This window comes from Lepidochelys kempii, chromosome 11, assembly GCF_965140285.1.
Source record: "Lepidochelys kempii isolate rLepKem1 chromosome 11, rLepKem1.hap1, whole genome shotgun sequence".
Taxonomy (NCBI): Eukaryota; Metazoa; Chordata; order Testudines; family Cheloniidae; genus Lepidochelys; species Lepidochelys kempii.
Genome location: NC_136390.1, coordinates 22,823,510 through 22,836,216, shown reverse-complemented (window position 1 = coordinate 22,836,216; position 12,707 = coordinate 22,823,510). Strand labels below are relative to the sequence as shown.

At 39.2% G+C, this 12,707-nt stretch overlaps 1 protein-coding gene across 10 annotated transcripts in view; it reads right to left on the bottom strand.

The window, feature by feature from the left end:
• The window catches only part of KYNU (kynureninase), a 90,410-nt gene extending 79,089 nt beyond the window's left edge, over window positions 1-11,321 (bottom strand). For 7 of the 10 annotated variants that reach the window (XR_012154227.1, XR_012154228.1, XR_012154230.2 and 4 more), the window contains exons 1-2: window positions 11,239-11,321; window positions 3,566-3,755 (exon numbers count right to left, since the gene is read on the bottom strand). Coding sequence is in view for 7 of the 10 variants with exons in the window: in XM_073305393.1 (XP_073161494.1) it covers window positions 3,566-3,755; window positions 11,239-11,256 (208 nt within the window). In the remaining 3 variants the exon portion in view is untranslated. Of the gene's footprint in view, window positions 1-3,565; window positions 3,756-9,274; window positions 9,659-10,029; window positions 10,286-11,238 lie in introns of those variants that run through there. The other 3 variants (XM_073305389.2, XM_073305391.2, XM_073305390.2) reach the window with 3 other exon arrangements.
• Between the last annotated feature and the right edge of the window lie 1,386 nt (window positions 11,322-12,707).

Genomic DNA, 12,707 nt, shown 5'->3' with positions numbered 1-12,707 from the left:
TGGCTAATATCTGTAATGACATTTATCTTCAGGAGCGAGTTATCTAGGATCCGCTCATGCGTGAAGCTAAATGTCAAGAAAGATCAGTCATTATAGTATATCTATACAATGTAAATATTTTTTACCCTGCTGTTCTTCAGGACAGGAGCTGTATTTCATGACAGTTTAAAAAAAAAAAAAGATAGAGGACTCAGGATGTGTGAGAACAATGGGTTCTGAACACTGTTAAAACTTTTACTGCCTTGTATGTTGTTGTGCCATCAACGAAATATGTAACAGTGCAGTCTTGGGGCCTAGATACCATGGTGAATGGAGTTGGGGGTTGGGGTGGGGAGGGAGAAACAATTACATTACAAGTGTGTTAAAACAGAGAAAACAGAATATAGAAATCTCCTTATAGTTGTGTGTATAGAAAGAGATACTTTCTTGGACTCCAAGTTGCTGAGATATTAAGCTGATAGGTGCCCTAGAGATATTTGGGACAGAGACAAAGAGAGAGAGGGCTCCATAACCATTCGCCTGTCTGCTATGCATCGTGGGGGAAATAAAGAACAAAAGTAGGGTAATCAGCCCAAAATGGGAGCAGAGAAGAAAGCAGGTGTTCAGAAGTATCCCCCAAATGTGCATCTGCCAGAAATCCTCTGTGCAAACTCCATTTCAGAGCAGATGGACCACAAACAAATATGTAGCCTGCTGTTAGACTAAAATATCCATGATTTGGGCTCAATCCTACTTCCATTGAAGTCAGTGACAAAGCTCCTATTGACTTCAAAGAGAGGAAAGATCAGTCCCCACCTGCACATATAGAGAACTAGATTGGATATCCCTCCATGCTCTGTAACTCATCAGAGGGGTCACAGAGTGCAGCTTTGCTAGGGAATCTAATGACAGTATGGAAACAGAAGCAAATCATGTTGCCAGTATTTAGGATGAGCAGGAAGGAGTAGGAAAGCAGCAATACTTTCATAAATTTGTCCAGAGATTCATGGAATCCCCTCTGTCTTCTACCATGATCTCTACCTAACACACAGTTCAGGGACTCACCTTTACTCCATATTCCCCTGTGTTTTCTGATGTGCCGCCTCTACCCACACTTGCAGAGGAACATGCATGCAGTGGATTATTTGGTAGCAGTTTTGTGGGCAAATATTTATTTCTATGTGTTGTTACACTGAAGGTAAACAGAGTGCTTTATTTATTTCATAATGGACACATTTTGCAGAAAGAAGCTAGTTATAGATCTACTAGGTATCAGCTTTGAATTTTTCTTGAATTATTAAATGTCTCCTGGTAGCTTGCAACAGCAGGAAGGAACAAGTTTGCTACACAGATTTACCATGTAAGGAAACAGCATGATGTCCTTGAAGCTTCCAGAATTATATTGATTTGAACTGGTGTGCACTTTGTGCTTAGACTTGCTCTTGGGAGATCTGAAACAGATTTGGTTTTCTAAACCAAAACTTAGATGATAGTAGGTGTGCTGCAAAGGTGATTATTTTGATTTCTCTTTATAGAATTTCAGTACCAACATATCCTTTCAGACAGTACCCTGCTACCAAGCATGGCATTGGTATTGGCTGCATGGGGGTGAAGGGTCTGTGTGGACAGTCACTACTAACTGAAGGATCCTTTGTGGACAAGAGTGGTTGCAGTTGGGAAAAGAGGTAAATTAACTGAATTATTAATGAAGCTATTATCATCAGGCATCCTCAGCAAAACAAGAAACCTGTTCACCAGCCTTTGCAAATGATATTTTATACTAATCCTCTCATAAGAAACCATATTGTAAAATTTACCATTTAAAACATTCACAATTTAAATTAAAAAAAAATTCCAACATGTCCCCTATGGATAGCAGCATTTACAATATTCCTCATTTGAAAGGCTTTGTTACAAAACTACCATTACTGCATCCACAAATAATATTCACTTACTCTTGTGCCTGTATTCAGCTACCAGATCCATGGTGCACATATGAACAGAGTAAATAACAATAAATAATCACAAAACTCATATATCCTTCCCATGCCTTTCTCTGAGCTTCGCAGTACTTTCTGTCCACTCTTGTTTAGATTGCAAACTTTCAAGGCAGGCACTGTCTATGTTTTGTCTTGTGCACCACTCAGCCTATTACTGGCACTTAACAAAAAACAAGTACCGGTAATAGCCTCCAATTACTCACCTGTCAATATGAAGCAGTTGGATATGTCCAGATTATCATTCCTAACCTTTGTAATTTGAATAGGAAGTCTCCTGTAAGAGGGATTCATTTCTGTAACGATGGTTCTACTGTAACCACTTTGGGGAAGTTAGTTTGTTTTCCATGTTTTTGAACCATGTTTTAAAATAAGAGTCATATTTCAATAACATTATTCATCCTGAATAGTAATTTACTATTACAGCAGTTCAATGACTTACATGGGATTTTTTGTTGTTATTACTATCATGAGAAAAGGTATTAACATTGCCCTACATACATTGGTCAAGATGATGCATGCATTATTAAAATTGTACCAATTTTTTTGCTCGATCTTTAGCTATAAGTTTGTCACTCATTTCTGCTTTAGCTGGTCCCAAGCTTGACATTCAAATGCTACACATCTCTGTCTATAATTCAGAGTCCTTTCATAGAAGTGAGAAAATAATACAAAAAAATTAAATAGTTATTTTATTCTTCAATTACTCACTTGAATTTAAGTATTAGCATTCTTTCTTTTTTAGCATCACACCTTTGCTTCCTATGTGTATCTATCAATGTGTATGCTGGCAGGATTGTTTGACAAAACAGGGAATATTAATTGAATATTGTAAAAATGTTGATAAAAAGAGACTTTTCAGTGTATAATTATGAGTTTTCACATAAGAAACCTGATTCTAATACTTACGTTGACACAATCAGTGGAACAGAAACACATTGTGACTATCCAATCAAAACAGTTTAAATTTCTAGTGCTCACAACGAGTTGTTTACAAGCAAACTTCAGACCAAAAAATTATTCAGATATTTAGTGATTAATTTCGAATTACTATATTTGGGAAAGTCTTGCTCTATTTGCAGACAATTCATGAACAGAAAAAGAGGAGCAATTGTTCAAATAAATGGTTCGTACTGATTTACTTGCCCACATCAATCTTTTTTCTTAAGAGATAGCCCTGTATATTTCCCTTAAGATCCTGTATTAATTTCCTCTTAAGTCCTAACAATAAAGTATTATATACTCTAACATAACATATATACGGTCTCTTCCATTACCACTAGATAAAAATTCTTTTGCCTATAATTTTCAATCAGTCACTATATTGTTCAAAGAAGCTGACTGACAGCATAAGCATTATGTAAGTACTATATTTTCACATTTAATTCAGGATGGGAATGAGAGCATAAAGTATTCTGTGTCAGAATAAGCTAATGGATTGATTTAGCAACACTGAGGATGTACTGTGCTCAGATATGTCTGCAATTGCTCCATTTTCTTATAGGTGACAATTTCCAAAGATTATGGAAAAGTTATGAAAAAACATATGCAGAAGATGTAAAACTCCCCAATAGAAGTATGATTCTCACTTGGAGGTAGATCCTTGACTTTTGGAATATGGAAACATTCACGGAGGTGTTTCAGTTCATCTTCTTCATCTAAGTGCAAAGCAAGTTTCTGATCCGCTGGATTGCATCCTAGCTGCGAGGCAGTTTGTTCTAAAACAGTCACTGGGAACCCATGAGAAGATGAATCCATTTTCCAGTCATTCAATTTCACCTTAAAATGAAAAACATCATAGTTTAAATTCTACAGGATACATATTCACTAAGGGCTGATAAGACACCACTAATGCTGCTTTAGTTGACATTGAAGATTTATTTTATTCCAAGCTTTTATAAAGTGAAATATTTCAATGGGATGGCAAACTACAATTGATCAATTCAAGCATTTACAAGACAACATATTGCTGTAGCCCCAAATACAGATACAGTGCTGTTTCCTCTTTAAATTATATCAGCAGCTTCTAAATTCTACCACTGAACTGACAGCGGTAACAAGTTCTAGAGTGTCATTCACATTTGCAGAACTCAAAGCCAGGGACAGCATTATTATTTTATTGTTTCTTCAATCTGTGTTCTGAAAGAGAGCAGGTGTGTAGCTACATTTGAAGTTGTTTTCCAGTCTATGCAATCTTCAAACACTTTCAGCTTTTTCACTTACTGAAATAAATAAATAAAATATAATGAAAGTGAGAGAAAGAAAAAGGAAACACTGATGGCAGACAAAGGCATGATTGGAAGTGTTGTTTTCTAGAACTGGATTTGAAATGATATTTCACTTTTACTAGACCACATAACAGTTTGTGTTTAACATTATACTTGCTCTGCACTGAGAAAGAGGGGGGAAAACACAGGCCAAGCAGTCAATGTGATAGGCCATATTTTCCAGAGTATGCAAACCACAAATGCAACATCTGCAAACCCACTAGTCTTCACATGAAAAACAGAGAGACCTAGAGGTGAAGTGTTTGGAGCATAAAAAACTACCCTTAATACATTTTTGATACATTTTCACAGGCTTATTTGAAAATTTGGCCTAACAGATTTTTTGTCAAAGAATATTTGCCTTTGAAGTACTTTTTTGTGAATTAACTATTATGTACTTTATGGGCCAGTTCTTACTGAACCCCTGCTATGTTCTGCAGCACAAGGAGCACTTGGAAAAACTGACTTAATCAGCTAGTTGGGCATTGGCCCAGTTTAAAGAAATCTCCAGGCAGCTAGAATGCACTCTACGTCACCCCCTTTAACAGCCCAAAGGAAAGGCTTCTATCAATTACACACTAGACCAGATCAGCTCTGAGAATTAGGGAAAGAAAACTGGTTTAAAGCCACCTTTCCCCAACCCCTCCAGCTGTACCAAGCAGAACTCTGGTGCAATTGAGAACTGGGCCTATATTCTTCCACTCTTCTTACCTACATATACCTCCAGTAAAAATTATTCTACCATATAGCCAAATAACCTCCTGCAAATTCCTTGCTTTATTGATCTGGCTTTATTGTTCCATAAACCTACGGCTACTATAGTGAAAGGGGTCATATTAGATAGATAGATAGATAGATAGATAGATAGATAGATAGATAGATAGATAGATAGATAGATAGATAGAACTCAGCCAGACACAAAATCAATACAAATGAAATCTTATAGTCACAGTGCACCATGTGGATGCTAGAGGGGATCCACAAAGGCACTCAAGTGCCTAAGTCTGGGGTTTAGGAGCTTAAGGCCCAGTTTTGGCTTCACTGTGATCCATAAAACTGCTGCCAAATGCTGTAGGCACCTAAACTCACTTGGTCCTAAGGTTTTAGGGTAAAAATTCCCCAGGCACTTGTGTTTCTACTCTGGGCATACACCCTGTTGCCTTACTTTAGGTGTCACAGTGCCTAAGAACCAGAACATTTCACAAGCTGGGGAAGACAGACATTCGGCCACCTAGGCTGTCTGCAGGGCCCAATCAGGTAGCTGTGCTAAGGCTGCCTATAGCTCGGGTCCCATTCAAAATCTGGCCAGAGGATGAGGTGGTAATATAACTGTTAGTCTAGTAGTTAGAACACTTGCCTAGGATGTGGGAGACAGAAGCTCAATTCCCGATTCTCTGCCCGAGGTGGAGGGGAGGGGACAGGATTTGAACAGGGGTCCCCCTCTGTCATAAATATAAAGGGAAGGGTAACTACCTTTCTGTATACAGTGCTATAAAATTCCTCCTGGCCAGAGGCAAACCCCTTTCACCTGTAAAGGGTAAAGAAGCTAAGGTAACCTAGCTGGCACCTGACCCAAATGATCAACGAGAGGACAAGATACTTTCAAATCTGGAGGGGGTGGGGGGGAGAACAAAGGGTTTGTCTGTCTGTGTGATGCTTTTGCGGGGAACAGATAAGGAAGGCAGCCTCAGAACTTCTGTTAAGTTAGTAAGTAATCTAGCTAGAAATGCATTAGATTTCCTTTTGTTTAATGGCTGATAAAATAAGCTGTGCTGGATGGAATGTATATTCCTGTTTTTGTGTCTCTTTGTAACTTAAGGTTTTGCCGAGAGGGATTCTCTATGTTTTGAATCTGATTACCCTGTAAGATATTTACCATCCTGATTTTACAGAGGTGATTCTTTTACCTTTTCTTTCATTAAAATTCTTCTTTTAAGAACCTGATTGATTTTTCAGTGTTCTTAAGATCCAAGGGTTTGAGTCTGTGTTCACCTGTACAAACTGGTGAAGATTCTTATCAAGCCTTCCCCAGGAAAGGGGGTGTAGGGCTTGGGGGGGATTTTGGGGGAAGATGTCTCCAAGTGGGCTCTTTCCCTGGTCTTTGTTTAAAACGCTTGGTGGTGGCAGCATACTGTTCAAGGACAAGGCAAAGGACCTTGGGAAAGTTTTAACCTAAACTGGTAAGAATAAGCTTAAGGGTTCTTGCATGCAGGTCCCCACATCTGTACCCTAGAGTTCGGAGTGGGGAAGGAACCTTGACACCCTCCTCTCAGAAGAAGTGGTTCCTCAATTTCTCCTGTTGATGCTGTTCCACTGTGGATAAATAATGAAAATGTTTGGAGCAGGGGGACTGGACCCAGGATCTCCCACCTCCCAAGTGGATGCCCTAAGTACTGGGCAACAGAATCATTCTCACACTCTCTGGTCCAATGATTGTCCTTTTGTGGATACATACTTAAATGGGTTAGAAAGAACAAGAATTATTTGGTGGCACAGTGGTTAGGGCACCCACCTGGGAGATAGGAGATCCCAAGTCCAGTCCCACTTTCATTATTTACCCACACTGGAACAACTTCAACAGGAGACGCTGAGGGAACCACAGGTCAGAATATCTTATAGCTCAGTGATTAGAGCACTTGACTGAAAAAATAGGAAACCCCAGTTTAAGCCCTTTTGTCAGAGGAGGGAATTGACCCAGGATCTCCTACCTCTTTGGCAAGTGTTCTAGCCACTGGGCTGTAAGCAGGCACTGCCTGCTGTGGTTGACTTGTGTAAACTGAGGCAGGCATGTAACTCATTCTGCAAGAAACAGCTTAGGCTCCTAAGCCCTCTGACTCCAGGAGCAGGGTTCCCATTCATGGATCGCTAAGCGGAGATAGGTGCTTTCATCCAGGCTGCAGGAAGGCACCTATCTGAGACAGCAGTGGGGCTTAGCAAACACACCTCTCGTCAGCATCTGCCATTGACTAGCTTAGGCTGCTCCCCACCTAGAATTCTGCCTTGTGTGGATCACATTCTAAGGTGTCTCAGTCTTTGTGGATCACAGTGGCACTGAGACCACTTAGAGAGAGAGATACAATGAGTCTGGTCTACAGTCTTAGCTAAAAGGCAGTTGGGAGTGGATGTGTCATTACACAAAGTAAAACTATTTCCCCATGTTTATTCCCCCCCTACTGTTCCTCACACGTTCTTGTCAACTGCTGGAAATGGCCCACCTTGATTATCACTACAAAAGGTTTTTTTTTCTCTCCTGCTGGTAATAGCTCACCTTACCTGATCACTCTTGTTACAGAGTGTATGGTAACACCCATTGCTTCATGTTCTCTGTGTATACAAAATCTCCCCACTGTATTTTCCACTGCATGCATCCAATGAAGTGAGCTGTAGCTCACAAAAGCTTATGCTCAAATAAATTTGTTAGTCTCTAAGGTGCCACCAGTATTTCTTTTCTTCAGACACCACTGAGTCCCATAGGGAAGCCCTAGGAGGCAGCTGTAATTTAGGTGTCTGGGGCAGGTCTAAATTACACCAGGGGCCTCCTCTCCAGGCCTAATGTGATTTAAAACCACCTTACACCCCCACCTACCTCTTTTCTCCTAGGCTGCGAGGTCTGTTCTTCCCCTCTCAGAGGCACAGTATAAAATCTCACCCTTAGCCTTACTATTTGCTATTTTTAAATAAGGCCTATATATGCCCAATAGTTATCACCCTGAATTAATGACCACTGTACTTCAGATGACTGATATTTGCTTGTCAGGCAAATGATATTACTCCCACCCCCTACTTGAGGCATGATCCAAAGCCCATAGAAATAAAAGTGAGTCTTTCTATTAAGTCCAGTAGAGTTTGGATAAGGTCCTTTGTCCCCTGTCAATGCTGCATTTTGCTATATCTGATCAATGACTTCCATTTATTAAGATTCTTATTTATATCAAGTTTTGACAGCAAATAAAAAAACCCACAAATATCTAGATGCTATAAATGAATAATAACTGTTTGCAAGTATGTGATGTGTCATAAACATTATAAAATAGGATAAAACTACCAAAATAAAATCAATCAAAATCCCATTGAGGAATGAAATCCCAGAAACCCAGAGTTCCTGAGACCAGAATGAGTAAACGTTTGTGTCTTTGGAATAGGAGTTAGGCTTGCTGGATGCTAAACCATGAAAGCCTGTGCAGCCTTTATGGCATAATTGAGCATCCTAATTGCTGCTGAACAGAGCCATGCAATTATTCCATACAATTCTCAACATTGGATTTGTTATATCCTATCTGATATTTATTGAGAATTTTGTAAACACTGTTTTACCCAATTATTGACAGCTAACTGAAAAAAATATGTGCTGTATTCCTCTCCAGTTGAAATTGAGAGACCCATTAATGCAAAAGCCTCATCCTTCCTTGATGAATTCACTTCAGAATTCTGTCAAAATGGGGCAAGTTTTCACTAACTGAAACAAAAATGATCAGAACAAGGCTAATTTTTTTAAATTTAGTTGCGGTGATGTGATTTCCTCCTCTACTTTTGCTCCTTCAGCTTTCTGATGCCTATTTGGCTTTCTAGAGACAGCATTTATTTTTTATAACAGAAAAGAAGTGATGTTTCTCGTGGAACTGGGGTTACTGCCTAGCTGGTATTTGACTGGCCTGGTCAGCTTTTTTATGGATTTGCCAGTAGACAAAAAAAATAATTTAATCTGCCCCGGGGGGGGTTGGGGGGGGGTTCAAGTTTGTCTAAAGATTTGCAATATTATCACAATACACAAGGATATCTAATATTAAAAGTTTCTGAGTTCAGCTAAAATGCTGCAGTGTTCAGACTTCCACAGTTTAAGCACTAATAGATCAAAACTGTTGAAAATACAGCAGCTGTCTGCCCACCAACACACAAGTGCACCACGCATGTGTGATAGAGGATTTGAGTCACGCCAGAGTGAGGAGACATCGAAGGCATATTAAATCATGGAAGAATAGAGCGACAGTGCGAGTGATCCTACTACACCCCTGGGAAAAAAAAAAAACTCACATCAGAAACTGCCCATTCAATGACAACAGGCTAAAACGAAACAGTCTGCAAAGACCGGCTGGCAAAATTTGCTGATGAAACAAAAGCCCGTTTGTTATCATTGATGTTATCAGTCTTATCTATACATGTTCTCTCTCTGGATACTGTAACTGGGCTGTTGCATAGCTGCTTTGTGGTTGGGGGTTAGGGTTGGAGTGCAAGCTAGTTTCAAAACGGTGAAAGACTTGATTGTACATAGACCAGTACTTGCACTATTCAGTCCTGCATTGCTCACACTTGTGACTACTGATGCTTCTGATTATGGACTTGGGGCTGTCTTCACACAACTTCATGAGGAGAACACAGAGAGGACTGTGGCATTTGCTTCAAGGACACTAAGTAACGCTGAGAAAAAAATATTCTACAGTCATTATATAGTCTTTCAGCACAAATATCAGTTTTATCCTTGCATTTTCCATTTTAAAGCTACAAAACAAACATAAATGCCACTAATAGCAGTGTGGATATTTCTCTTTTGCCATTTATACATAGTTTACTAACTGAAAAAAAAATCTCAATGAGGAAATATTAACAAACTATCCTATCAAACTTACAGGGAAAGGAACTTTAGGTTAAGAATTATAATTAGATTATTTTTAGATCAATTTTATACTATTTTATAGTTCTATTCTCTGCCTATATAATTGTATCATCATATCTTCATTATTCAACTGTCCCCCAATATTTTCCTAAAATGTTCAGAGCTGATTACTCACGGTACTTTCCGCCTAACACGCTGCTGCCACAAGGCATGAGTCTTTACTTAAAGTTGAATCAGTAACGTCTTAAAAGAGGTTATCACATGAAGAAAATTTGTTCTGCTTTCTGCCCTCTAATAGCAGTTCACCAGGCTGCCGAAGGTAGTTTAACCCATAGAACTTTGATCTTTTCCAGGCTGCTGACCAAATAAATGTTTAAGAGGGTCATATGCACGCAATATAAATCCGTAGTCTCAAGGGTTAAAGACACTAGCTGAAAGCACCAATAGCATTACTACACGTGGTAAAGGACTAAAGAACTACAGACCTGCAGCGTTTAAAAAAACAAAGTTAAGTACAAGAGTCTGACCTAGCAACTCTTGGTCATGTTAGTAATTCTTATTCATATGAGTACAGTTTTCAAGATCCGTCCCTAAAAATGCAAGCCAAAGCAATTTGCTTTCTAAATTTACATCATCCTAACAGGGTTTTCAAAATACTGCATTAAATTCAAGTAAGTTACAGAACTATTAGCAATGGAAAAAATTCTAAATATAATATTCACAGCATGACTGCAACAATATAAAGACTGGAATTAATTAATTGGAATTAATTTGCAAACTGGATATAATTAACTTAGGCTTGAATAAAGACTGGGAGTGGATGGGTCGTTACACAAAGTAGAACTATTTCCCCATGTTTATTCCCCCCCACTGTTCCTCAGACCTTCTGGTCAACTGCTGGAAATGGCCCACCTTGATTATCACTACAAAAGGTTCCCTCCTTCCCCCTCTCTCCTGCTGGTAATAACTCACTTTACCTGATCACTCTTGTTACAGTGTGTATGGCAACACCCATTTTTTCATGTTCTCTGTGCCTATAAATCTCCCCACTGTATTTTCCACTGCAGGCATCCGATGAAGTGAGCTGTAGCTCACAAAAGCTTATGCTCAAATAAATTTGTTAGTCTCTAAGGTGCCACAAGTCCTCCTTTTCTTTTTGCTAATATAAAGACAAACAGTCAGTAAACATATAATTATATAATTAAATAAGTTACACAGTACAGTGTCACATCTGCAGCAAGAGAATGTGACAGACTGGAATTACAACAAACTCAGTTACTTAAAGTAACTTAGGCACATATTGACCTTAACATCAAACACTGACACAGTGTTAAAAGTAATTTCACAAAGCTCATCTTTCTACTCCATAGTAAAACTACATTACCCTGCAGTTAGCAGCCATTTCAGACAAAGAATGAGGAAGTTCTTAAACATGCAAACAACACTGTGGTAAGAACAGCTTTTTCCACAGACCTGCGTTTTCTATGTAAAGACTAAACAACACTGTCTCTGAACACGTGACCATCTGCAGTTAACTAGAAGTCAGATACATGAAACTTATTCCTCTGACCACAGCAAAATTGAATGCAACACTAAAAAGAAAACCAAAAAAACAAACAAAAAAACTATAAGCAATTTAACTTTCTCTCAAGTAGAGATACATTAATGGATCTTTGCTATCAGATTAGGGTGTGTTTACATTTGGTGCTGGGAATAGAATGTAGCCACAGCCATAGCTAAAAATAGAATGTAGCTTCAGTGGTGCAAGTAGCTAGTCACACTGTTCCCTCTAAGCTGTGCGCGTGTGCACGCACACAGATCCTAAACCCTGCGCACACTGCAAAACACCACGCGCACAAAAATTTGCACAGAAGCAAACAATTTGCACAGAAGAAATTTTTTGCGCACACGGCCTGTCAAAAATTAGAGGGAACATTGCCTAGCGACCCTGAGGTACATGCCTATTAGCTGGGCCCCTGCTGTCACTCTAGCCACACTCTGTTTTTAGCATACTAGCTGGGTCATAGCTAGTGTGGGTATGTCTCCTTCAGCTAGGATTTACATCCCCAGCTCCGAATGTAGACATACCTTTAGTGAACATCATAAACCAAATTCTCTTGCCAGACCTGAGGAGAAGGAGATAGACATTTGACTAGACATAACACTCAATTATGCAACCCTTGCTCACACTGAGCAGCACTTATTCACTTGAGTGGTACAACTGAAATAAATATTTTAACTGGCTGTTAGAAAGGGGATAGAAGTTAGAAAGTGCAGCAGGACTAGTCAAATTAAAAAACAAACAACCTGGGAGATGGGTGAGTAAAACAGATGAATAAATATAGGTAGCCTACAACCAAGAGTCAGCAGCCTTAGTACGGATGGTGGCAGACGGATGAGCAGTATGAAGTGCAATTTACATAATATGGATATCTAGTAGCGCATATATTTTAATTTTTATGTTTGTCAAAATTCAGTCACTTTGTGGTAGATGAAAATGAAAAGCATTAGCAATTGTTTGTCTATTAAGCCTCTGATGTGTCAGCTAAAAGGGGCCCTGGATTGGCCCTATGTGAATTAAGACATATGTACCTCCATCCATCTCACTCACCATCTGTGTCTTCGCAAAAAGAAAAGGAGTATTTGTGGCACCTTAGAGACTAACCAATTTATTTGAGCATGAGCTTTCATGAGCTACAGCTCACTTCATCGGATGCAGACCGTGGAAACTGCAGCAGACTTGGGTCTTTGTGTGGTGTTTAGCAGTCACTCAGAGACAAGCTGCTGTACAGAGATATGCTTCATTCAGTATCTCAGCTTCAATTGCCTCTGTGTTAAATATCTTAAAAAGTA